The 26,897-nt window shown below is 50.8% G+C and overlaps 2 protein-coding genes across 2 annotated transcripts in view; one reads left to right on the forward strand and one right to left on the reverse strand.

The window, feature by feature from the left end:
• The window catches only part of UBTD1 (ubiquitin domain containing 1), a 50,539-nt gene extending 25,907 nt beyond the window's left edge, over nucleotides 1-24,632 (reverse strand). The window contains exon 1 of the mRNA XM_012654470.1: nucleotides 24,228-24,632. Within this exon, the coding sequence (XP_012509924.1) occupies nucleotides 24,228-24,297 (70 nt within the window). The 5' untranslated portion in view covers nucleotides 24,298-24,632. The remainder of the gene's footprint in view (nucleotides 1-24,227) is intronic.
• A 274-nt stretch (nucleotides 24,633-24,906) lies between these two features.
• The window catches only part of MMS19 (MMS19 nucleotide excision repair homolog (S. cerevisiae)), a 32,775-nt gene continuing 30,784 nt past the window's right edge, over nucleotides 24,907-26,897 (forward strand). Inside the window, exon 1 of the mRNA XM_012654482.1 lies at nucleotides 24,907-25,265. Coding sequence (XP_012509936.1) covers nucleotides 25,154-25,265 — 112 coding nt within the window. The 5' untranslated portion in view covers nucleotides 24,907-25,153. The remainder of the gene's footprint in view (nucleotides 25,266-26,897) is intronic.

Raw genomic sequence — 26,897 nt, forward strand, 5'->3', positions numbered from 1 at the left:
CCTGGAGTTTACACTCTTACAGGAGAGAGAGAAAATGCATAAGTCAATCTAGAGTGTGTCAGTATTTATATGTGCCATGCTAAAAATAAAGCTGAAAAATAAAGTGATGAGAAGGGACACAATTTTAGAAAGGGTGACCATGGAAGACCTCTAACAAGGAGATGGACGCAGAGACCAGATGGGGGAAAGAATGAGCCCTGCAGACACCTGGGGGCATATATTCTTCTCTCCCTCCCTCCCGCTATGCCCAGACCACACCCAAGCCACCAACCCTCCACCGACTTCCAAGTCTCCATGCCTTTGCTGTTGGTTTTCTCTCCCGAAGATCCCCCTCCACTGTCTGTTGAAATTGAATACTTCTGTGCCCAGCTTAAATGCCACCTCTTCTGTGAAGCCGTCCTAATTCCCCAACCCAGACCTGCTCCTGGAATTTCACTTCCACGTTCTAGTCCACACGACTGCAAGCATATGGAGGCCCCGGGCAGTCTTTTAGCTCTGTATCTGCAGTGCCCAGCACACAACAAAAGAGAATCTCTATTTTGGCACTTCCAGACTATCTGGTTTTCACACACACCCTCTCCAGACTACACTGCGAGTTGCCAAAAGGCAGAAATTGCCTTACTCAGCTTCTGGTTCCCCGAGCTGGTGCAGCACAGAGGCTGGCACACAGATGTTTGCCAGGGAGGGGGCATGTGTGCAAGTTGCCAAAGACCCGGACACATTCCTGGCGGGGAAGCGTTCTCCTCTCAGCACACACAGATGAAAATACTCTCCGTCTTCTGTAGTGAGAATGAAGTCTCCCCAAATCCACTCTCCTCTTCTTTGTGGGCACACAGAGGCCCGGATAGACTACATTTCCCAGCCGCACGCGCAGCCAGGGAGGCCGTGTAACTGCTTTCCTGCCAGTGGAGCGTGAGCTGACGGGACCATGCCATAGAGGACCTGGGCCTATGGACAGCGGGCACATCTCCTCCACCCTCTCTGCCCCCCAACACTGGCTGGAACCCAGACATGGCCACAACCCAGCTTCAACCATGTGGACAGCAAGGTCCCATCCTATGATAGAGCAGCAACTTCAAAGGAATTGGATCCCAGATGCTAAAAGCAGCCAAGCTGCCCCCTCACCTGGTCTGTTCATGTTGAGGACATCAGGGCCATTATGTGAGACAGAAAAATAAACTCCTCATTCTTTAAGGCACTGTGACATTACCCTTCAATACAGCAGCCTTCCACTAAGGAACACACTTGCTTCCCAGGGTGAGCAGAGCAACAACGGGACCTAAGTCATTGTCCTCAAAAACCTTGCCTGGTGCCTCCAGAGGGGACAGTGAGTCCTGATTCCCAGGCAACCCACTAAGATATAGGAGTGTCAGCAGGGGGGGCGAGAGGAAGGTGTGCAAGGCAGGGCAAACCCCGCGAGGAGCTCACCCCAGAGCTGTGGGGTGGGAAGCCAGCACCAGGGTGGACAGCAGGGGCAGAAGCCAGCTCCTGCCACTGGGGAAGGGCTGGAATACAATCAAATGCCTGCCGCCCGGGGCTCCTCCCATTCATCCTGCTGGCGTCACTGGGCAGTTGAGGCAGAACGAAAGGGGGAAGGGGCTGGCCCAGGAGGTGAGTGGCATAATCTCGCTGGCTCCAGCTCCCACTGAGGAACAGGACCACCACGCTGTGTCTTTCAGCCTCAGGAGGCCACAGAGACCAACAGTCCTTCCCTAATTCTGGGTCTGCTGCGCCCTGCACCAGTTCGACTCTGAGCTTTGGTGTCCATCAAGTCGTGCCGGACCAGAAGGTACAGAGACAGGGGACAGCTGCTACCCTCCCCAGACCCAGGTACCCTCATCACTTGTCCAACCGTTCCAGCTCTGCCGAGCTCACCAAGTCCCCTCCCGCCAGCGCTAGCCCACCTTCTGTACCTATCGCTGTATGTTCCTGCCAGGTGCTGGGCTCGGCCCTGGCGAGGACAGAGGCCCTGCAGAGAGGCAGAACAGGCGGGGAGAAGGAGCGAGGGCTCTGGAGCCAAGTGGAAGAGGATTCACATTCTGACCCTACCCATTAACTGGCCCTGTGACCCCAGCAAGCTTTAGTTCTTGAATAAAACAGAGGTAACGACGCCACCTCACCAGGTGTTGGGAGAAAACACGGTCTTTTCCTGGTGCACGGAAGGTGCTCCACAGGTGCTGTTTCCCTCCATTGCTCCTGAATGCCTCCTTGTTGATCCGCCATGATTCGTGAAATTCCTACCACTGGACCTGTCCTTCAGGGGTAAGGCACTGTCTGTAAAATGTCCCTGTAGAGTAAGGTGTCACCTCCTGAGCGTCTGGTTGAGGTTCTGAGGTTAAAGCTCCCAGGTGCAAGCAGGAGTCACTCTGAAGTGGTAGTTACGGCTGCACAGCCCCGAAGCAGAAGATGTCATTAGGAAATACGCTGCATCAAGGACACTCAATCTCCAGGTGGGCAGGGGAGAGGATGCTAAAGAGGCCAGGAGGCAGAACAGCTCAGGGATGCCTCACCAGAAGAGAAATAGGAGAAAAGCAGCAGAAGGAAGGAGTCAGGGAGGTGAAAGGCCTCTACAGGAGACACAGGAGAGGGTGGCCAGGGTGGCCCCAGCCCCACAGCCCCACAGCTGGGGCCTTCTCTGCAGCACACAGCCAGCACATCCTGGCCCCTCCACACCCTCCTCCCAGCTGCTCTGTCCTGTTCCTGGCACTAAGTGGCTCCTACATGTCCACCCCACCCTCACCCTCACCCACCAGCCAGGTACATTGTAAAGAGGAAGGAAGCTAAAAGCTCTGACCTTGCTGTTTAGAAAGGGCTCTTGGAATCTTGCCTATAAAACATGCTGGAGGTCAGGAAGGAGGCAAAATGTGTGTTTGCAGCGAAAAGACAAGATTGAGTGCCCCCAGGATTGTGTTTCTGGCCCGGCCACAAATTTGACATAACCTGGACAAGTCACACACCCTTTCTCTGATCCTCACCACGCTGTAAGACAGGTCACCAACGCTCACCCTGACTCACATCCCAGAGCAGTAACAGGAAAACTGCACCATGGGGAAACACCTGCTCATGCAGGACCAGCAGGTGGGAGACACGGAGGCGGCACCCCGGGCCCACTGGAGTTCACTGAATGGAGGGAGGTGCTCTCACAAGGCCACAGTGTGGGGCACAGAGGCAGCGCACAGGAACACGCCTGTAGAGGGCCAGGCCAACACGAGGAAGGACTTTCTACTCACTAGCGCATTCAAAAGCTAGCCCCGCTCAAAGGAAGTCTGGCTGAGCGGCTGGCAAGGGTGCTAAGTGGAACAACTCCACACTGGGTGGGCAGGTGGACAACATGACCTTTAAGCCTGTTCCAACTCTGATGTTCTGCCACAACACCCTGGTGTTGAAGAGGTGATCCCATCTGTCTTGCAGGGCTCAATCACTGTCAGACCTGCTCCTGCAGCCTTCTGTGGTTTACAACAGGGCTCCAACTCTCCCGATGCTGTGGGCGGGGGGGCGGCCTCTGGAACCACACCACACCCCTCTGCACCCTGCAGCCAACTGCGTGGTCACACAAAGTCAGTGAGGCAAAGCAAGTCAAAGGACAATCAGTCCAATGATGCAAACATTTGTAGCTCCAAGAAGCCCCAGAGCAGCCGGTTGATGACAGCAGCACAGAACAGGTGCACGCTGCCCCTGAAGCCCATCCTAGTGCCAGGCTCCATGCCAGAGACCTGCCCAGGTGGGTGTGTGACCCATTCCAAAGGGGGCCAGGCACACACCACTGCCTATCTCCTGTTGGGGGAAACCTGGACCAAGCCCCATAGCTGGGGCTTCAGGGAGAACAGGGACCAGAACACAGAGATGCAGGATGGGCTGACCTGGGAAGTCTGGAGACTGTTGCTCATGCCTGGCTGAGGGAGGCCCTCCCAGCTTGATTCAGAAAAAGCCTCTACTAGGCTATGGCGGAAGGGCTTAACTTGCAGAACCAGATCCCACTGGAGCCGGGGAGGTGCTGGGAGGCCCTGAAGCATGTGCCCCAGCTGATGCAAGAATCCCCTCTGTGCTGCCCCCGACTGTCCCTGAAGGCTGGGCTCTCAGAGGAGCCCGCTCCAATTTCTGATTGCACTTCTTCAGGGAGAGAGATCTCTCCTATGGGGAACAGAAAACTACCTTCCTGGAACTTCCACCCTTGAGTGCCAGGCGTCCTAGCACCTAGAACTGAACTCAAATGCCACTTCCTTGAGCATGCCCTGCTACTCCCCCACCCAGTAAGACAGCTGTCCACCCAGCAGAGCCTCGCCTTAGCAACAACCACTGGCATTTGAGTCCATTATTCCCACCTGTGCAATGAAAGGCTGTGTGACCCAGGTGAGAAGATAAACAAAACAAAAAGGAAGAAAGGTCCATGATATTGTGGACCAAATAACAAGACTAGCACAAAACTCAGCACCAAGCAGGCACTTGCCCTGGGGAGGCTGAATAGGAGCTGGCAGGCCCTGGGCTTCGATCTCCGGCCCAGCTTCCCCAGAAGAACTCCCTCCTCCCTCCCACCCAGTGGTCCTTCTCTCTTCATAAGACACTGTGGAAGGGATGTCTGCTATGGGAAGAAGGTCAGAGCAGACATTCGCCAGCTACAGCCCCATGGAAGCCATGGCGAGCACTGTCTGGCTGGCGTAGCAGCTCCAGACAGTCTCTGCACACAGCCTCTCTCTCCTTTCTCCTTGAAAGGGAACACACCTCCTCACCAGGAGGGCAAAGACCGAGGTGGCCATGTGCTTCTTCCAAAAGTTTCTTTCCCTCCTTGGAAGGCATCGAGCTCTTTGCTGTCCAGGGGCCTTCCCACCTGCAGTTCCCTCTGTCCAGCACCCCCTTGGCTGTGCCTAGCACATGAGAGCCAGGACTGGTGGCCAGCGGAGGCTGAAACTAGCCCAGAGGAGGCATCTTTCCCTAACTCCCCCAGAGGTGTGGCATGGCCCAGCAGGCAGCCCTGGCCAAGGGTGGAGCCACGCGAGACATACACGGCCACCTCCGTCTCAGCCTTCAGAAGTCAGCTTAGGTGTCTCTTTTTCAGGGAAGTCTTCTGACCCCTCCACTCCAAAATCATTCATTTCTCCTACCCCATAATTCTCTTCCACCACCCTATTCTTTCCTTTGTAGCATGTGTTACATTTTGATTATTTCAGCACAGTCTGTTTCCCCACTATTCTACAGGACCCGTGAAGGCAGGGCTGGATCTATTTGGTTCAGCTGCAGACTCAGGACCAAGCCTGGGGCCTGGCACACAGAAACAGTGCACATCTGAGCTTTACGGAGGCATATGCTTCAGATTAGCTTTGAACTCCCCAGGACCACATATGGCCCTCATCTGGGCATACAGCAGGAGGTGAGCGGCAAAGCCACTGGGTCAGCCACCCAGAGGCCCAAGAGGGTTTAATCCAACTGAAACAGGGCAAGCAGGATGGGTAAGAACAGTGCCCACCATCACTGAGTACCAGCTAGGTGCCAGGCGCTAGGCATTATTGCACTGAATCATCACAGCTACACTAAGAGGTAGGTATTACCACCATCCACACTCAACAGACAACGGCACTGAGGCATTAAGAAGTTAAGGAATACTATCACTAAGTAGTACAACTGGGATTTAAACTCTGCCAAACCTGAGCCAAACCTGTGCTCTTAACCACTAAGTGACAAGGTCTCCCTTTACAGGGCTCTGGTCCCAGCAAGCAAACCAGTGTTTAGCTCACCTGCCCCAAGCCCCTGGACCTTTTTTGATGCCCCATATGGTGTGCACCATCCACAGGGACCTCCGGCAAACACCTGCAGGCCTATCGGAGACAGAATCACAGGACACAAACAGTCTCCTGTTGGGAGACAACATTTCTTAGCCTTTTAAAGCACATACCCCCTTTTGATAAATATGCAGACTTCACACCTCCCCCAAAACTGTGCCATGCCCCACTTGAAAATTACTATAATATCAGGCAAGATTTTGTCAAACTCCACCTTCAACAGTTTATATTTAAAATATATGTATTTTTACAAGCTTAAAATGTGATTAAAATCCTGAATATATTTTTCGAACTTCACATGTGCCCCCATCTATAGATACTGTGATTCATTCTCTCTCCCCCCACCCCTCCTTTGACAGTCACCACTCACGGGCAATAACAGAACGCAAGGGGCCTACCACAAAGAGTAGAAAGTTCTAAGTCAATATGGAATGTGTACAACAGGCAACCTCTGGGGCATTTCAAGCACACTCAGAATAGAAAGGAAATATGATCTAAGATCATCAGAAAAAAGTCCAGAGATTAGGCTATTAATTTCCACTTCTGAAGCCCCATATTTGCAAGGATAATGCCAAACGGAGCTCGTAAAGCTTTAGGAAGACATTTTTCCCAACATCCCAAAATGTGACACTGGTAAGGGAAAGTCCACAGTGAAGATGACCCCTACCATCCAACGCTGCTTTTTGTCTAGGGCATGGCTCTGAGAACCAGGCTGCAAGGTGTTCTTTGGCTAGTTACTATGTGTAACAGGCAACAACCGGCGGAAGGAGAACTTGAAGTTGAAGGGGGCTCTGGAGATGCCTGGCCCTACAGCAACTCTCCTCCTCCAGGGGGAGGCAAACCCACTGTCCCGGTTAGGAGAGCGAGCCTGGGCGTCAGAGCCACACAGGTTCTAGTCTGGTTCTGTCACTTACTCGTTGCTGATGTTGGACAAACGACCTCCGTTTCCCGCCCCATGCAAGCATGATCATACAACTTACCTTACTGGGTTACTGTGAAGATTAAATGAGATAGTCCATTCATCTTCACCTAGCACAGTGTCTAGAAAATACTAAGTGAACAGAGAAGTATTTCTAAGTGCTGGCTTTGTTGTGTGTACTGCCACCCTTGTTTCCCAGTAGGAATTCAGGCAGTGGGAAGGGCAGCCTGGCAACCCGCTCATTCTCATTTCCTATTTATTGTCACAAGTTACGTGAACTCTGTGGTCAAGGACAAGAACAGCTGGGCAGGCCGGGGAAATGCACAGCTGCTGTATTTTAGGAAAAGTAATACTGCAAGGGGCCCGAGCTTGGGAAGGAGCTGGCGGGAGAATACCAAGTCTGGCCTGGGTGGGAGAAAGCAGGCAACTCCGACAGAGGCTCTGTGCAGGGAAAGTGGACAGAAATAGCCACAGGGGTTGAAGGGTGAGGAAGACACACACCAAAGCCCAGTGTGGGGCACAGGAAGCTGCAGGTGAGCAGGAGGAAGCCTCGGGCTGGCAGGCACGGCACACACAGGAAGAGCAGGATGTGGGCAGCAGAGGAAAGTGGGGCCATGTCCTCAGGGAGGGGCAGCTGGGATAAAGAACCAGGCTGCCTGGGCGCTCCCAGATGGGGAAAGGCCGAGACAGAACAGGAAGGCAGGCCACGGGTTCTCCCCTGGCTGACCTCGGCCCCCAGCTCAATCCCCCTCTGGCCCCCGACTCTGTGGGCCCCAGGCCTTAGCCAGTATTCCGGTCACTGCACCATCTACTGTCCCCATCTGGGTCCACTTTCCTAGGCCAGTGGCAAAACAGGATGCAGGTCTCAGCATTTCCCCTTTTCCTGGTATCTTTGAAACAAGTGCTCCATGGTTTTCTCTGTGGGGAACAGGGCAATGAGGCTGATGTGGGGATGAAATCCATAACCGTAATCAGAGTGGCCCTTCCAGTCCCACACTGGGAGGGAAGTGGGGTAAGCTGGCCCGCACTCAGCCCCTCCCCAGTGGCACAAAGAGCACAGTCACCTCCCTCCCGCCTCAGCCCTGCCCACTGGTCTCCACACACACAGGCCATCAGGGATCTCAGAAGCCGGTGGGGGTGAAGTGATCCCAGACCTCACCTGGCAAAGCTCCAGGCAGGTGCTGTTCTTACACCAGCCCCCGGAGTACAGCAGCAGCTGCAAGGCCACCTGCCCAGGAGTCTGGGACGGCCGAGGTGGAGCCAGTGTCGAGTCACATCCCAGGTCCAGGAGGACATCTCCCTGATCCCACAGGACCACCGTGCAGTGACAACACGCGAGTGACCGTGGTAACAGGGCTGCCTGTATCTGCACGAGACCGCCCAGTGCACGCAGCATTGTCATATACACCATCTCTGACGGGGACTGGGCAGACATGGTTCCTATCTTGGAGGCACCCTGGTCAGGTTCATGGCTTCTGAGAGGTGGCACCGGCGGGCCCAAGACCCCTTCCCCAGCAGTCTCCTCCCTTCCCTGGCATTTCTCCTTCCGCCTTAAACATACTCAGTCCTCCCCACCCTGAGGCACCACCAACCAGCTCTCCAGCAGCCCTACGCTCCTGATGGCTGACAACTCTCCTCCCCAGGTCCCCAGGTGTGCCAGACCTTCCCCAGTGTTCCGACCACCTGTCCCTCTGCCCCAGCCAACCTGTCACCAAAGTCTGTGGCCTCTTCCTTCCAAGGGGCTTGTGTACCCCCTGCACTCCCCCTCCCCACCCTTCCCTTCTGTCTGGAGCACCTTCAGCCACCCTGTCAGCCTCCCTGTCTTCTGCCCTGCCCTACCTTCCCAGCCATCCTTTCCATCCTCTGAGTCCAACAGTGCCCTCCCAGGTGTGCTGCATCTCCCTGGGCACAGGCCTGCCCCACTGACTGGCATCCAAGATGTTGCTTGGGCCTTACTTGCTACTGCCCGTCCCTGCACCCTCGCTTTGGCCCAGGTGGGTCCCCCTTCCCGACCTCCCTCCCCTACCTTCCTTCAAGGCTCCACTCTCCAGTGTCCATAGCATCTCCTGACTGTGGGAGACTTGAGGAGATGTGTAGCTAATGCCTGCCCTTCCCAAAGTCTTGAAAGGGGCAGCTTCCCAGTGTGGCCTGGCCTCCACCAGCTGCCTATACTGAGGTGGTCCTGTGGCCCAGAGAAGCTCACCCACTGCAGCACCTGTGCCCAGCTATGGAACAAGCTGACAGCTGACAGATAGGAGGAGATGGCTGGGTCTACTGAGAGGGAAGCCAAGAGGAGATGCTCAGACAAAAGCAGAGAGGCCACACAGCCCCCAAAGACAAAGCCACCTCCATTGCTGGCTCCATACAGCCCCAGCTCCCACAAGGCCAGGCCTTGCCAGCATCCTTCCAACAAGCTCTCCTTCCCCTGAGCTAACCTGGATGGGCTGCTGCTCCCACTGTCAACACCAGGCCCAGGGGCCCTTGTCCCCTCCATCTGACAGCCCTAACTGGAGGAGCAGCAAGCAGACCCTGCTGAGGGTCATTTCTTTTATTGTTTCCTTGTGTGGCTACTAAATGTTCCACATACACCTGGTTTCCTCCCTACGACCAGAGCTCCTCAGTAAGGCCTAGAAGAGCACACAGCTTTAGGGCTACCTATGCGGCTCAAAGTTCCTTCTTCTGGGCTGCCCCCAAAGTGCAAGGTGTCAGGAGTGGGCCCCGCCAGACCTGTTTCATCTCGTGTGATCCCATCTCCTGGCTGGAGTTGAGTAGATCAAGGAGACAGGACCCAAATTGGGCCGATCTGACTCTCCCCCATGGGAATATGGACTTTGGACTGGGAGATCTCAGTCTGAGTGTGGCTGGAACTGCAGCAGGAACACTTGGGACTGTGTGGGCTGAGGGGGAGGAAGCCAGGTGCAGAGAAGAGAAGGAAGCCCAAAGAGAAGCAGAGCTGCGAGACAGAGGGAGAATCTAACATGGTTTTTCTAATCCCTGCTTAAGGCCAAGCAGCAATCCTGCCCATGGGGTCCTGATTCCCCCCCCGAAACTCTATCATAAATCATCTTTTTTGCTAAATAAATTCAGTTAGTTTCTGTTACTTGCAATCAAGGGGTCCTAACACAGCTGGGATCTCCCTTCCCCTTTTCCTCTTCTCAGGAATACAAAGCAGGTGCTCTACAAACACTTTCTGAATGAGGGAGAACTGGCCCCAGATTCTGGCTTTCCTATTTCTGCCAAAGGCACCATTGTGCTCTACAAATACTCTCTTTATAAAATGTGTAACTCAGCCCCAGGCAACTTAAATTAAATGCACTTTCCTTGCCTGAAATGCATTATATCCTCGTTTTCATCTCCTCTTTGGGGCAAACCAGTGCTAAAAGGAAAGGCAGGCAGGAGCAAGCCAGAAAAAACAGCCCTTCCAAGTGCAGGCCAGCAAGTCAAACTGCATCTGCAAGCTCTGTGCTATTCCGACTGCTCCTACTCCAAAAACTCTGTCCCGAGACTTCTGTCCCTATGCCACACCCCTAGCTACCCAGGATGGTTGTCAAAGTCTCCCAAGGGGTCACATGGTTTGCAACCCTCCTGATGGGTACTTTATGCCAGAGTCCCTGCATGAGGCCAGACCCACGAGTCTTAAGGCTGAAAGGAACCTCAGAGCATCGTCTTGCCCAGTGGTTTTCACACTGTGTGCTCGGCAGGACCCCAAGACTTAAGTGGAACCCTTGGGGGGAGGGGCATTCTTCCTGGCTTCAACCAGTGCAGTACTCATTTGGTTGTATATACCAAGCTACCTTTTAATCCTGCATCTGAAAAGGTTCGAGTTGCTTAAAAAAATAGTACAAAACTCCCATTCCAGACTCACTCTTCATCATGCAGATAAGGAACTGGAGATTTCACGGGCTTACACAGAGAGGGCAACAAAGATACAGTGCATTTGCCCTGGGCTCCCCACTGCTCCCGACCACTCCCCCACTGAAGGGGTGCTCAATCAGAGGTGACCCTGCCTGCATCTGAGGAAGGGCACTGCTAACAGCCTGAACAATGTGGAGCTGTCCTGATGCTAGTCCTCCGCTATATATAGTTTCTCCCCTGAAATGACCTCGTGCAGCAGCAAAGGTTTGTGGTGTGGCAAAACTGGCTCTGTGTCCCCAACTCCAGGGGAGGAGAACTGCTGTAGAAACTGGGTGGTAGGCGGAAGACAGAGGAGTCTGCAGGGTGGGAAGGGACGGGAGTGGCAGGTGGGAAGCAAGCTTTCGAGACAACTCAGAAGTTCTGTCCCTTGATGCCCTGGGCAGCAGCAGAGAAGAGTGAAGCTGAGACTCTCGTGCGGTGGGGGATGAAACGGGTCCCAGCCTGGGGTGATGAAGCCACTGCTTCATCACAAGCTCCAATGCTGCCTGCTCACAGATGTTGGGTGCCTCTTCCCAGACCACTTCATTCATCTGCACCCCTTGGGCAAGACCCAACAGAGGCTCCTTTTGGCCTAAACACCCCATCTACTATTCAAGACCTTCCACAGTCTTGGTGCACACAATTTGATCCTATTGCCCAAAGAAAAGAAAGCAAAGCTGGAAGGATAAACAAATAAGAACAGAGACTTTTCTTCAGAGTAGCAGGGGGTTGGTGGGGGGGGGGGAGAACAGAGATTCTCTAGGTGGTAAAAGTACAAAGATTTTCTTCTTTGGGCCTTCTGGGAACACATATGACTTTTACAATAAAGAAAAGCTTATTGCTTGCTTCTCTCCAACCTGCACCCCTTCTCCAAATCACTAACTCTTATACAAACTGTGCCCACTCACCCCTAACACCTGCCCCATCCCAATCCTCCCCGCAAGGAGCAACTTGAGTCCCACTACCCTCAGAGGCCTTCCCTTAATAACTCGAGTCCACAGGGACCTCTCCCATCTCAACTCTTTCTAAAAGTGTCTACACATTGCTTTGTCTCAACTTGTCTATACTGCATGATTTAGCACTTGTCTACATATTGGCTTGTTTGAAGTGGTATCACACCTTTAACCTTGCTTCCTCTCCCAAGTAGACTGTAAGCCATCATGGATGATGAGACATAAACATATAATATGTGCATGCATGTTTGCAGGAATGAGGCAGGGTAGAATATTAGAAAGGGCACAGGAAATGGAGTCAGATTTCCTGGGTCAGATACCAGCACCACCTCTGACTGTGCAAGGCAAACCAATGGCTTGACCTCTCTGAACCAGTCCCCAGGTTCCTCCAGCTGAATTCCCTAGGAATACCAATTCCCTCCCTCCAAAAGGTAAGGATGGATTCTGAGCAAGCCTGCCAACCTCACAAGTTCTGAAAAAGAGATCATTTCACCTCCGGAACTGAGGCCCCAGATCCAGCCTACAAAAGGGGTCCTCACCTATCCCCACCCACACTAGCACGGGACGGTGGGCCAGGCACATGAAGAACAGGGCCCTTAGGCTGAAGTCGCTCCTTAGATACTTCCTCTGGGCCATGGCCCTGCCACAGCCACACGCCCAAGAACAGTACTGCCAAAGGTAGCAGGCTGAGCATCTCTGCCCTAGGGCTTCAGCAAAAGTGCTTGAGGGTCAACGATGGACCAGACATCCAGGCCCTAGATTTTCCAGGGAACACATGTCACAGTTGTACAGGGCTAGGCTCAGCTTTAAATAGGCAGGTCAGCTGCAGATTAAAGGGCCCAGTCCTTTTGCCTATTGACCTTAAAGACTAGCCTATCCTGTCCCTAGAAAGAGAACCCAAACAACTGCATATAGCATGTGGGTTTTTTAAAAAATTCATTCAGGCCTTACAAAATAAGCCATAGTAGCAGTAAGTTACTGGCCAAATAAGGCCTTCCGTTTCCTCGGTAGCCAGACCTGGACCAGGCCACAGCAGGAATGTATTCCCTAGTGATACCAATTCCAGGCCCAGATGAGCTCTAGGCTCTGTGCACCTGCTGTGAGAGTGTGGAGGGGAGAAGGGCAAAGAGGAAACAGAGGAGTCAGCCTTGGTCATAAATGTGGCCCTGCAGAGCACTGTCCCTGGCCCCTTGGAGCTGGGTGTTACAGCTCTGCTACCAGGGGTAGGGGAAGGATGGGGGCAGGTAGAAATGGGAAAAATAGAAGACAAATCACAGAAACTCCAGTATTATCCAGTCCATCACGCCATGAGATCCCTGAGGAGAGGAACTGACTCTTGGTGCTGTGCTCCCCTCATTTAACACGGTGCCTGGGATGAGGTGGGCGCAGTAAAGATTTAGAGTCAGTTTCCCACTGTGGTTAAGGTACAGAGCCCCAGGGTACAACTGCCAGGATTCACACAGCTGTTCCTCCACTCTTGTGGGCAAGTGCCTTACCGTTCCTGAACCTCAGTTTCCCCACCTGTAAAATAAAGGTAATTAGGCCTACATTACAGGGCTGACAAGAAAACTGAAGACAGTGATGGCAAACATCTAGTAAGGTGCCTACCACACACATGGCAGGAGATTAATAAATGATACTGATTTCAGTGATGATTCCTGGAGCTGCTGGGAAGCTTGGGAAATGAAATGCTCGTGCCATGTGACAAGTCTATTTTAGGGGAACAGAGTGCTTTTGCTAAGTAAAAAATCAATGCCATGTGCAGTATCCAATATTACAGAGGACAGTGTGGTCTGTCTCCCAGACACTGGTGGGGGAGGTGTCGAGAGGTGGAAGGAGGGCCAAACCCATGAAGGTTGTCACAAAGTGCACTCCCGGGCACATTCAGGTTATGTAGTGCAAGAACTGGCAGAAGTAGACTATTTGCTAGTCATGGGTGCGATGACGTCAGTAAACCAGCTATACCTGTTTAGGGCCCAGGGAGCCCTTTGTTGCAACTGACAGTGAGGAGGTATTGCGTGGAAGGAACCCAAGGCTAAACACCCAAACGGTACTCTGGAATGCCAAATCTTCCATTTCTCACTGTGTGACCTCCCCCCCAATAGTTAGTATCACTGAGCCTCTCCCCTAAAGTGAGGAAAATCTTTACCTCCGTGGCTTATCTGAAGATCAGATGAGATGTGTGTAAAGTACCTGCCACAGTGCCTGCCACACAGTCGGAAACCCAGCAATAGCAGTACACAATAGCTACAGAAAAACAGTGTTGGAATCTAGGGTAGGGGGTGCTTATCAAGTGTGAAAAAGTGGCTCTGATGTGGATGTTTATCACCAGCTTCTTGGAAGTTCACAGAGGGGTGTTTGCAGTTGACAACATGTATCAGAGAAATGCGCAAAGCTCCAGGAAGAGAGCTCCGGGGACCCAGAGATGTTCTTCCAAGGTGAAGGTGGGCCACAGCAAGCCTAGACCTATTAGGAAGAAACGTCTGAATCTGTTTGGAGATAGCCTAGAAAAGTAGCCACTGGTTGTTGCTGATATCAGCAGCAAGAGCTGAGGTGTGTTGCAAGGGATTTGTTACTAACGAGAGTTGACAGCTGACGTTCTTAAGTTTTTGTGAATGATTCATATTTTAAAAAATGAAGCTGGATTCAAGGCTATCTCTATAACAACAACATTGTCTCGTAACTTCTTCCTATTTGCGTTCCTGAATGAATGAGTGGAATTACAGGAAGAGCTGACCCAGGGTGCACTAAGGAAGTCAGGTTTTACATGTGAACTTTATCCATCATGTATCTCAACTGGCGGGGGAGAGGAAAGCTGGGGGCAGCCAGTTTAAACACAGTGCTAAACATGGTGAGAATAGTTAAAAAAAAACAAACAAAAACAAAAAACAACATGCTAACATTTTTTGAGTATTTAGTATGTCCCAGGCCACCATTCTAAGACTTTAGATGCAGTATCTCATTTAATCCTCATGACAACCGCATGGAGTAGGTACTGTTATCTCTATTTTACAGATGAGAAAAATAAGGCACAAAATTTCAAAACAACTTGCCCACAGTTACATAGGTAACGAGCTGGAGGAGCTGGGATAATAAAATGCAGATAGATACTAAATGAATAAAACATTTGTCATAATTACCTGTTTCTGAAAGAAAGACCTCAGATTTTGTAAATCAAAGGAAATTCATGGCTGGCCCTTGCTACTACACTCTAACGCCAGCGGAAGGGTGAGAGAGTGACCAGAATCAGAGAGTGACCAGGTAGGAATAAGGGGGGCTACCATCTGCTCCTCCCAATACTTGGGGCTGAACAAGGGTCAGTAGAATACGACAAAGAAACAATGAGCTTTGCCTTGGTTATTATCATTACCAACCCATGGCTATCGTTTGCTAAGCATCTGCCATGTATGTACTGATCATGTCACACACACTATGACATTCAATACTTGACTACTTTAAAGGATGTACTCGTCCCCATTTTACAGATATAGAAACTGAGGCTCTGATCTGAGGCTTTCTTACCACGGTAAGAAAGCAGTGGAGCCACTGCCTCCCTATGGTTGCTGCCACTTAGTCAATAATCTTGGGTAGCTTAACATCCTCAACCAAGTCTCAGTATCCTCTCATCCGTAAAATGGGAAAAATTATTCTTGCTTTGCCTCCCTAACAGGATGGCTGTGGGGATCAAATGATATATAATACTTGGGAAAGCACTTTGAAAACCACAAAATGCTGAGCAAAGCAAGGGATGGTTAGTCTTTTTAATTACAGAGAGTGACACCTGATTCTGCAAGCACTTTGCTAATGTGACTCTCCATGCCTCTTCTCCCTTGGGAATCATTCAAAGTCTGCAGAGCGAGGACACTCTTTTCTTCAAGTCCCTGGCATCTGTGAGTTAGAAAGTGGGGGTTTGCTCCGGGAGGAGGGGGAGGAAACAACAATATTTGCATTCTACTTGTATTTCTCTTTAGGAACACAGTCTTGGCTGAGGTTCTATTGCCTCCAGCACACTCAGCCCTCAAACAACATTCAGCGCATATTTACTGAGCACCTACTATGTGCCAAGCACATAGTATCATCCAAGATGATACACTCACATGGCTCCTAGATGGGAGGTGGTGGTCTGGGGGCCGGGAAATTAAAGGAGAAGGGGATAGCAACAGGAAGGGAAGGCAGTGGCTACAGTTCCTGGAGTTCTGAAGACTTCACAGCTGACCTCCCAGCTTCTTTCCAAGGGTGGGGTGGGGTGCCGGGCAAGGCTCACAGCACAGTGGAATGAGCTATGAGCACTGGAATTCAAGTCAAAGTCCTTAGCTGAGTTCTAGCTCGGCCTCTTCTCAGCATCATGACTAAATAAATTTACTTTCCTGACCATCAGCTTTCACATAGAAAAATTTTTTTAAAAAGCCAGAGATGACAGAGTAAGACCCTGTCTCTAAAAAAATAAAAAATAAAAACAAACAAAAAAACCCAAGTGTTTTATTCTTCCCATTCCAGTAAGGATAAGTTGTACAGTAGCCAAAAGCTTGGGCTCTGAGATCAGACCACCTGGGTTCCAGTTCTGGCTCTGCAGTTTACAAGCTGTATAGCCTTAGGCTGCAGATGTTACCTTTCTCAGTTTCTTCATCTGTACAAAGGTGATAATAGTATCTACCCATAGGGCGGGTGTGAGGATTAACCCAGATACTGCACATGATGTTCCTGGCACAAGGCAAACACCCTGCAAAGGTGAGCTGCTGCTAATTGCATCTCTTTTAGTCCTTAAAAACAACAAAACTCCAAGTCCAGGGGCTTGCCAAGATGCAGGCTGCTTAGTGACTGACTGGCTGCCTTGGCTTGGGCTCTGAGTACACCATTCACCCTTTGCTCCTGGTATCAGCCTCTCAGAGGACACAGGAGCCATCCCCACCCCCCAGACCTCCTACCCTGTACCTTGCAGAAGATGCTCCAGCCCTTTTCCTGACAGGTTCTCTTTTCTGAGGGCAATAAGGGACAGGAGTTGAGGGGCTGAGGATAGCCAGAGGTGTGGGTGTACACTGTCACCTTCCTCGTGGGTTCAGAAAGCAGGAAGAGCTCTAAGAGAGAAGACCATGGCCTCGAGTAGCAGACACTCTCACCAAGTTGCCATGTCACCATAACACTTCCTACATTTTCCCTTCTGAACCACAGTCCTACATATCACATGCAAAAGGGAGGTGAACAGAGGTGGCCCTCTGAACCAGAGTAAGAGAGTATTAACATTCTTTGGGAGACAGATGACTTATAACAACACAGAAATGCTTTGCTTAACTGGAAGCCACCTACCCATCCATCCACAGTACCAGCTATTGGCCACACAGTTAGACACCTCGAAGCAAGCCAAGTGCTGACTGGTCAGAAGAGATGTCACACTCTACCTACCCCAGCTCACGTTCTTCACTCTCTGAAGTACTCCTCAGACTTCCACTCTGAGCCTATTTACTCTTTCTCTACCCACAATTCTAACAAGCTCAGCGGTCTGTTTTCCCAGGAATTTTAAGGAGCTGCTGCTATTTGGACCCAGCAGAAATGACAACTACATGAGAAACCACTGCACACCCATTAGGATGGCTATTATAATAAAACAAACCAAAAAACAAACAAACAAACAAAACACCCCAGGAAATAAGTGTTGGTGAGGATTGGAGAAATTGGAACCCTTGTGCACTGTTGGTCAGAAAGAGAATGACCACTTGATCCAGCAATTCCATTTCTGGATATATACAAAAGAACTGAAAACAGGGACTCTAACAGTTAGACGCTCCCATGTTCACGGAAGCATTATTCACGCCAGCCAAAATGTGGAAGCAATCCAAGTGTCCATCCACAGTAGAACAGATAAACAAAATATGGTGTATATACAATGGAATATTATTTAGTCTTAAAAAGGAAGGAAATTCTGACATGCTACAAGATGGATGAACCTTGAGGGCATTATGCTAAGTGAAAGAAGCCAGTCACAAAAGGAGAAATATCACATGATTCCACTCAGATGAGGTACCCAGAGTGGTCAAATTCACAGAGACAGAAAGTAGAACGTCAGTTGCCAGGGGTTGGGAGAATTGGGGCATGGGGAGTTATTATTTAACAGGTACAGAGTTTCCACTGGGGAAAAGGAAAAAGTTCTGGAGATGGATGGTGGTGATGGTTGCACAAGAATATGAATGTGCTTATGCTATAGAACTGTACACTTAAAAATGGTTAAGATGGTAAATTTTATGTTATACATATTTAACCACAATTAAAGGGAGAAAGGAAAAAAGTGACCACTGTCCACCAGGAAAAAGAGCAATGATTATAGGTAGAAACATGAACCCCAAAAGCACAGCAGCTGGGAACCCACTGTCCTAGAGTCTCACCAGCCTAGAGGCCTGACACTATTATAAGCACACTAACTAACCAGGTAGGATGGGCTCTTCCCATTCAGAGCCCTGAACAGGATTTAGGAGCCTCTCCCAGCACCAATGTTGCTACGTGGAACCTTGAGGGAAGGTACTCTTGGAATGGGCTCTCCCCAGCAATTTCCTCCCACCCACCACCAGTTCATCCCCCCAACCCCACTATCTTCTTCCAGCGTTAAGGCTTTTGAGAGAAAGAACCTTTTGTGGTCTCCACTCCCAGCAAGCAGGTGCTTTCTACATACAGGTATGAACTCAACGACCCTGAGTCCCAAACAGAAGGTTATTCATGCTCTGCATATTTTGCTCAGAAGTGTATCATTCATTTCAGAAAGATTCCCATCCAAAAATAGTTTTTAAACATTTCTTTCACAGTTTTTCTTCTTAGAAAGAGTAACCTTCAATGATTTGGTGAGAAAACATCACTGGCTATGGCTTTTGTGTGTAAAAATCCTGTAGCTTGGAATAATGGAAACTTTCTAAGTTCACGAAGTCTCTTTTCATCCAGGGTCTCACTTGATTCTCCCAACCTCTCTGAGAGGTGAGTAGGGTGGCAATTACCTCATTGTACAAGTGGGGAAACTGAGGCTCAAAGAGATCAAGAGGCTTGTCCAAAGTCACACAAACTAGGAAGGCACAGAGAACCCAGGCTTCATTTCCCACCAATGCCAGATGAAACTCTGGGTTGGGACCTCCTATTCCAGCAGACTGTGCAGCCATGAAAGTAATTTTAAAATGCTGTTAGCTTATTTTTATCCCCATAACATCTCTCTGAAGTAAACTGAAAATATTATCTTTTTTTTTTTTTTTACAGAGGATCGCCTGAGCAAGAAACAAATGACCTGCCCAAGATCATCACTCAAGAAAGTGGCAGAGACTAGAGTCCCACCCCCCACCAACACACTTCACGTTGACCACTTCCCTACAATATCTTGCCCTCAGCACACTCACAACTTAGAGCAGCCCATGCAGTTTTTATATAGGTTGCACCATAATTCTGTGAACTAGGCAGGGAACAGACATAGCTTTGTTCTCTTTCTAATAGCTGGATAAGAAAAAAGAGGTTAAAGAAATCTTTAGGTTCCTTTTCAGCACTAAAATTCTATGATTCTAAAAATTCTCCAGCAAGTTGATGGGTCCACAGAACCCGACTTCCTGCCTCATAGTCTATTAGGCCACCCCATCCCTGTCCTGCAAGTTAAAGATGACAAACACCACATGCACCTGGGAGAAGGGTCCACTTTGACATAGATGCACACACAAACTGACAAGAAAGTGCTACTGTCTGGTTAGGACCCTAACAGGGGACTTGGCTCTGCTCTCCTGCTTTGGCCGCAGTAGCTCCTAGCAAGAGGCTCCCAAACCACAGCAAATCATACATATTCCAGGTATCTGAGAACTTACGCAAGCCTGGGGCAAGACAGAAGCCAGTCCCAGGGACAGAACAACACTCTTGAGGTTGCAGTTTAAGCCCCTAGGATACCTGCCCTAACACCCATCTAAGATGGGAGATTAATCAGGTATGCTCATTCCTGCTCTTCTAGAGACCTCACCAACTCTGTTTATATGCACTAGTTTCATCCAATAAATATTTATGAGGCACCTACTATATACATCAGGCACTGCTCTTGGTACCAGAGAGTGAACAAATGAAAACCTCTGACCACATGGAGCAAGAGGAGACAGCCAATATCAGATGATGACACATACTATGGAGGAAAACACAGGAAAGGGAGGTAGATAATGCTGAGAGCAAGTGGTAGAGGGAAGGGGATCAATTTTAAATAGGGAAGGTTTGACTTCTTAAGTAGGAGACTGGAATGAAGAAAGGGAGGGACCAATTCAGATGTCAGGTGTTTGAATAAGGGAGGAAAGCACGAAATGGTTTAAGAAAGGTGAGCAAGCCAAAGTCATACGATGTCTCATAGACCAACACAAGGACTCTGAATGACACGGGGAGTCACAGGAATGTTTGCGCAAAGAAGTAACAAAATCTCACTTACGGTTTACAGCATCACTCTGGCTGCTGTGATGAAAACAGTCTGTCGGGAGACAAGGGAGGAAGCAGGAAGGTCAGTCAAGAGGCTAATGGTAGCTTAGATCAGAGTGAAAGTGATGGAGATGGTGAGAGTCAGGCTGGGGACATATTTAAGGCAAAGTCGAAAATATTGATTAAATGGATGTGGGATATGAGAGAAAGGGAGGAATCAGAGATGACTCTAGAGCTTTGGGGACCTAAGCAACTGGAAGGATGGAATCACCATGAACTGAGATGGGAGAGACTTTGGGAGGAACAGGGGTGGGAGTGGTGGTTCATTCTGTTTTGGACATGTTAAACTGAGAAGCCTTTTAGACATCAGATATGTTGAGTAGGCAGCAGAATATACAAGGCTGGAGTTGGGGAAGATGGGCTGAAATTATAAACGTGGGAGTCACACCAGCATATATAATAACACTTAATTGTATGTATGATCATGCATAATTTGCATGACTATGTGTTTGTCTGTTTCCCCCCAAGACTGTAAGCTCCATGGGGCCAAGGACCATGTCTGTTCACAGCCAGCAGGGTGCTTGGCGCTCAGTAAATATTTACTAAGCAAATGAAGAAGTTGCCCAATTACTCCCTCAAGAATAGCCACACAGCCCACACGACGAGAAGCAGACTGTCTCGCAACCACACTGCCAAGCCCAACCAGCCCAAAACAGGGCCCTGGGTCTGTCCACCCCGAGCCTGAGATTCCAGTATGTAAGTGGATACGCCTGGCACATCACAGAGTCAGATATTTGGGTTTCAGCCCTGCCACATTCTCAAAGGGTGGAGCTGGGCAAGAGACCTGCCTGTTCTACCACCTCTGTTTCTCCCTGGAGTGGCTGGGGAAGAGGCTGCTCACCTAGTTCACGGGCAGAGATTTTTATCTACCTGGGGTATATGTACGGGACTGCAGGAGCCCCCCAAGTATTCTCTGAAGAAGGCAAAGACTATTCAAGCCCTGAAGGAAAGAACACAGACCTACTGGAGATGCATCAAGAATAAAGACCAAAAAAAAATTTTTAGAAGAGTGACAATCACAAAACTTGATGGGATGAGAGGATCACTTAATCCTTCTACCTAATGCAAGAATCCCCGACCAGTGGGCATTGTGTCTCTGCTTCACCCAGCAAGTGACTAAGAGAACAGAACTAAGGACAAGGACAAAGAGTAGCATTATGAGGCATAAGATTTCACCTCAATAACTTTCCAGTTTTGAACAGTTGCCTTTGTGAAGATGATAAAACAGCTCTAATGATCTTGTGTAATGCTCTCCTTTTCTGAAATATTGGAAGTGTGACCCAGAGAGGTTTGATGCCCAGGACTAGAACTCAGGTTCTAGCTCTCTGTTGAGGGTTTCTTCCCACTGTACCAGTGAAAAAAGGAAAGGTACGAGTTACAGTGGGAGCTGCGGGAGTTTTAGGAATTACAACATAAAACTATGTCCTCGTCAAAGGGTAAGCTGCAGATGTTACAGGAATGCCAGGTGCATACTGTGAAGTTAAGAAGGATTCCTTCCCTTGTACCAAATTTGTCATCCTACAGAGTTCCTCTTAGCTTTAGACTTTATGAATAAAGCTATTCATAGTAAGACCCACAGAATTAAAATAATGATACACTAGCAGGTAAAAAAGAGCAGGTATATGAAAAATTCAGATGGTAGGATGAAGTTGGGTTAGGTTTTTAAAATCGACAAATATTGAGTGCTTCCTCTGTACAAGTCATTGTGCTAAGTGCTGAGTATGTGTGTGCATGGCTACATGAGCAAGCGAAAGAGACACACACACACACACACATACACACGGATAAGATAGAACCCAGGTCTTCCAGGCTTGCAATGTAGTTGCTGATAAAAGACTGTAAACATCAAAGACATGATTAATAACACGGAGTAGATAATTGTGAAGTAAGTGGCATAGATAATGTGTCTGCAGGAGTTCTCAGAAGGAGCAATCACTTCTACCGGGGGTGGGGAAAGGGGGCAGGTGGTGGATTTGTCAGGCGAGGTGCTTCAAGAAAGATACGGGATTTCAGGTGGACCTTGTAGGGAAGAAAGGCTCTTGATAAGAAGAAAAAGGCAAGGCCAAACACTGGTGGCCTTAATGTCAGGAAAGGGAAAGAAATCAGGTCTTAAAAGAAAGGATGGGGCCAGACTTGATCAGCCTTGAAGGTTCAAGTTCTTGTAGTAGTGAAAAGTGCAGAAAGATTTTTGAACACAGAACTACAGGGTTTGGAACAGGTTAATTTAACAAACGTCTTCTGGGAGGACTACTATGTGCAGGCATTGGATGATGACCAAAGACGAGCTTGCCTCTGCAGGGGGAACTCACTTCAGCCTGGGGGAAGGGCTGGACTTGAGGTGACAGGGGATGAAGTGGAGTGGCAAGCGGCAGGTCTTGCAAGACCTGTGGAAGGAAGAACCAGCAGGCCCCAGTGCATGACTGGCTGGGTGGCAGAGGACGAGGAGGCAGAGAAAGTCCTTAGAAGGAGTTCCTCGAAGTTTAAAGTTAGGCAGCTGGAAGAGTCTAAGGGTAAAGAAGGGAAGCTGGTGGCCAGGGAGCGATGTGGAGCTTGGTTTTGGAGGTGTTGAATCTGAGAATATCCAAATTACAGCGTCCAGTACACCCTCGGAGATGTGGTTCTGGCGCTGGAGAGAGAGGTGATATAGTTGATTGAAGATTAAGCACAGGGGTCTTCCCAATGGACAAAGAGTTACAGGACAGAATAAGATTTCTCTGGGAGGAAGCGTAATGAGAGAAAAAAACGTCAAACTGAACCACAGGTGTGAACATTTTAGGAGGTGATGGTAGGCAGGGGTGTTCCGGGAGGAAAACCAAGGTAGTCTGATGTCAAGAAAGGAAGGAGATCTTCAAGCAGGAGAGAACTGTCAACAGCAAAAAATGCTACATGATCATTTATGAGGACCAAGCACACCAGTAAGTATTCGTTGAACAAATGAATGAATGAAAGCCCTGGGGTTTGAGAATAGTTTTTCCTCAATCAGAAAAACCGCCAGTGTCACCTTCAGACAAGAGGATTTCAATGCTGAGTTTTACTCCATCCTTCCCGTAAAAACACGTTTCTTCCTGCACAAGTCATCCTGTCCATCACACAGACATCCTTCCTTGCTTCCCCTTGTTCCCCCCAACCACCTTCCCAGTTTCCGAAACCTGTCTTTGACTCCTTTGGTGTCAAACGAGACAGGAAACTCCAACTAGAGTTTCCACTTCATTAACAATTCTGCCTGTGGCTCCTCTTACCAGAAGGGATATGTGGCAATGGGGCGGGAGAGGAGACTGGGTTCGAGTCCCAGTTGTGCTACTGACTAGCTGTGTGCCTTTGGACAAGTTGCTCAACCTGTCTGGATCTCGGCTTTTACATAGAAGGTAGGTCTGTCTGGAACACAGACAAGTTTTGAAGGTCCCTTTGAGCTCTAACGTCTACAATTTTATCATTCTCAGAAGGTCCTTGCAACACCCTCAAAGAAGGAAGTGAGTACAAGACCCAGAAAAATGACCGCCAGACATCTTCCCGGGGCGAAACGCCAGGATAGGAGGGGTGTACCAAGAAAGTGAGAACGTTTTGCCCGGGCCTCGTGGTTCGCCAGAGAGCGGATCCCATTCCCAAGGCTGGGAAGGATCCCAACAAACCCGAGGACGACTCTCACCCCGCACCCCATCTTCTCTAGACTCCCAGACGGCTGGGAGGCTCTAAAAACCCCTGCGGGAAAAATAAAGATTTCTTTCCCAGAGTTCTGCGCTGCTCTTGCAAGTCGGATTCCGGCAGACACGATCTGCAGCCCGATAATGACACAGGCTTTGGAAGGAGCAACTGTTCTCGCTTCGCTCGCTCCGAGTTCTGGGGACGCCTGGCTACCGCGCCGTACCCCGACGGACCGGCAGCCGACCCCGGCCCGAGCTGCCAGGCCAGCGCGCCCCGGCCCCGGACCCCCTCCCTCCGTCGCCCGGCTGCGGTCTGCAAACATTTCCTGCCCCCACCCCCACCAGGAGCTTCCCAGTTGGAGCGAGTTGATCTCGAAGCCGGCTCAGCGCTCGCAGTTGCCCCAACTCGGCTCCCCCGGCCAACCGGCGCTGGGGAGGGGCCCCGCCTGGACGCGGAGCAGCCCATCGGGGAAGCCCAGGCGCCAGGAGCCGCGGGAGGTCGCTCGGGCAACCCAGGGCTCGGGCCAGGAGAGGGACAACTGGCCGGGTGCCGAGGCCCTGCTCCCTCCTCTGTCGTTACCTGCTCGCTTGCGGGGGTGTCCCGGGGCGGCCGGCCTCTCCCGGCGCTGTCTCCCCACGCAGTTGCCCATGCTGGCTCCTCAGCCGGTCCCCATGCACCGGAGGCGGCGGGGTGGTCGGCTGCTCTGCGCTCCCAGCCCGGACGGCGGCGTCCCGGGTCAACGGCTCTGGGCGCCCGGCATGGGGCGCTCCCGGATCTCCCCTCGGGGGCGCACTCTGCCAAGGCGCTGGCTTCGCCAAAACTTTGCGGGCAAGGGGAGAGGGAGGTGGCCGGCTCCCCAGCACAGTCCTAGGTGGCCGGGCCAGGGGGGCCCGCGACGGTGCCCGGCCGGAGACCAGCTCCACTGGAGGGTCGGAGAGAGGGGGCGGGCACCGCCGCAGCTACTCCGGGCTTGCTCGGGGCTCCCGGCTGGGGCCAGCCCCCTGGAGCCTGTCACTCACCTGCCTAACCCCGCCCCGGCCCGGCCCCACTCCCTTCCGCCGGCTCGCGGGGCCCGCGCCGCCGCCACCACCCGCCCCAGGTGCGCATGTGACCGCCGGCACCGCCCCCTCGGGCCAGGCCTGATATTCTCATTGGCTTCCCCCAGGTGCGTACCGCCCCTCGGCCCCACCCAACCAGGTGCCCGCCCCGCCGCCCGTCTCCCAGGGAGCCCGGCCGGGAATTATTCGTCCTCAATAGCCCCCGGCTGCGTGCCCAGCAGCCGCCTTCCCTCCCCGCGCCACCGCCCCGATTCAGGGCCACGCCCCTCGGGGAGGGGCCGTCCTGTCCCTCACTGGAACTACCCGGCCCGGAGCCGGCACGCACGTGATCCGGGGATTGCCTGCCCCCTTGGCCTCCGCCAGGCGATTGGCTCAGGAGGCGCGTGCGCGGAGAGGCCCTTCTCGTGCCACCGCCTACTTCCCCTCCCTCGGGCTCTAGTTCGCGTCATGGCCGCCGCCGCCACTTTGGAGGCGGCAGCGCCTGCGGGCGCCCTGTGGGGCCTCGTGCACGACTTTGTCATGGGTCAGCAGGAGGGCCCCGCTGACCAGGTGGCTGCAGGTACGGCAGATGGTGCTGCGCGGCTTCCGCATGGGGGCCGACAGGAGGGAGCGGCCTCAGCACAGGCGCCGGGCGGAAAGGCAGTGAGGGGCAGCGGTGACTTGGAGGTCTGGGGGCTGGTTGGTGAGCACCGCGAGCTTCAGAGCCATGACAAGTTGGAGAGTCGACTGTATCTTCCTTAAAGCCATTTTACGCTCCTCATCTCCCTATAGCCGAAGACAGAGAATCATTACATTTTATAGACGAGGAAACTGAGGCCCAGCGAGGGCAAGAGACTTGCACAGAGCTACAGACCAAGCAGGAGGTAGGGGAAGCTGGAACTCGAACCCAGGTGTTCGGGTCCAAACCAGGCGGTCAAGCTTGAAACCACGTTTGTGGGGAAGATGCATCTTTAGCGGCATCCGCTCCGGTCGCGTGGCATCTTGGGAGTGGCCAGGCAGCCCGGCTCTGACTGGCTGTTAATTGGAGAGAATAGGAGAGGAGCCAGTCTAGAGGGAATTGGAGATGTTCTGTGTATTCTCCTTAAGACTTTTCCTCGTTTCTTGGTAGAGTTCTTGATTAGTTCGTTTCGTGACTTTTTTACGTGATGTTTGTTTTTATCTTCTTCCCGGATCTCCAGTTTCCTGCTTTTGACTGGTTTAGGGATCTCTTAGTTCTAATGGCTTATTTAAGATTTGAATAAAATAAATTCCAGGCTTCCTTGGAATTCTGAGACTTAGCTCTTTTAGAAAAAATAATCTACTAAAACGTTATTGAACATTACTCGGGTTTAATTAATAGAGTGTAAAATGATTGATTTCATGAGTACAGATGAGTTTTTTGTTTTTAAGTTTTTAATTTTGGAAATTTTGCATGCTTGGGGAGAAGGACACGTCTCTCTTGCAAACTGAACATACTAACTTTTAGAATACGTAAGAAAAGAATAGTGAATCTGCTGGGAATATAATACTTTGGTCCTGAACAGTATTCCGTTTTCATTCAGTCCTTCCATTACTGAAAACATATTATTCTCCAAACATGATGCAAAGCAATAGAAATACAAATTAGATTAAGTGTGTGTTCACTAGGAACTACAGTGTGGTGAAAGAGACAACCATGGTGTAAGAAGTGTGTGCAGGGCAATTTGGAAGCATCAAGGAGCACATACATACCTGGGGCTGCCACTAAGCTAAACCATCTTACAGTTTTACGATGTATATATAGTGTTATCAAAGTCATTTTCCCAATGTTTTATTATGAAAATTTTTGGCCGGGCCGTGGTGGCTCACACCTGTAATCCTAGCACTCTGGGAGGCTGAGGTGGCAGGATCGCTTGAGGTCGGGAGTTTGAGACCACCCTGAGCAAGAGCAAGACCCAGACCCAGTCTCTACAAAAAAATAGCAAAATTAGCCAGGTGTGGTGGCATGCACCTGTAGTCCCAGCTACTCAGGAGACAGAGGCAGGGGGGTGCCTTGAGCTCAGGAGTTTGATGTTACAGTGAGCTACGATGACACCACTGCACTCTAGCCAGGGTGACAGAGACTCTGCCTCAAGAAAAAAAAAAAATCTCGCCATATTTTTGTGCCCATTAACCATCCCCACTTTATCCCCCACAACCCGCTTCTACCCTTCCCAGCCTCTGGTAACCGTCA

The sequence above is a fragment of the Propithecus coquereli genome, unplaced genomic scaffold, assembly GCF_000956105.1.
Source record: "Propithecus coquereli isolate 6110/MARCELLA unplaced genomic scaffold, Pcoq_1.0 Scaffold440, whole genome shotgun sequence".
Classification (NCBI taxonomy): Eukaryota; Metazoa; Chordata; class Mammalia; order Primates; family Indriidae; genus Propithecus; species Propithecus coquereli.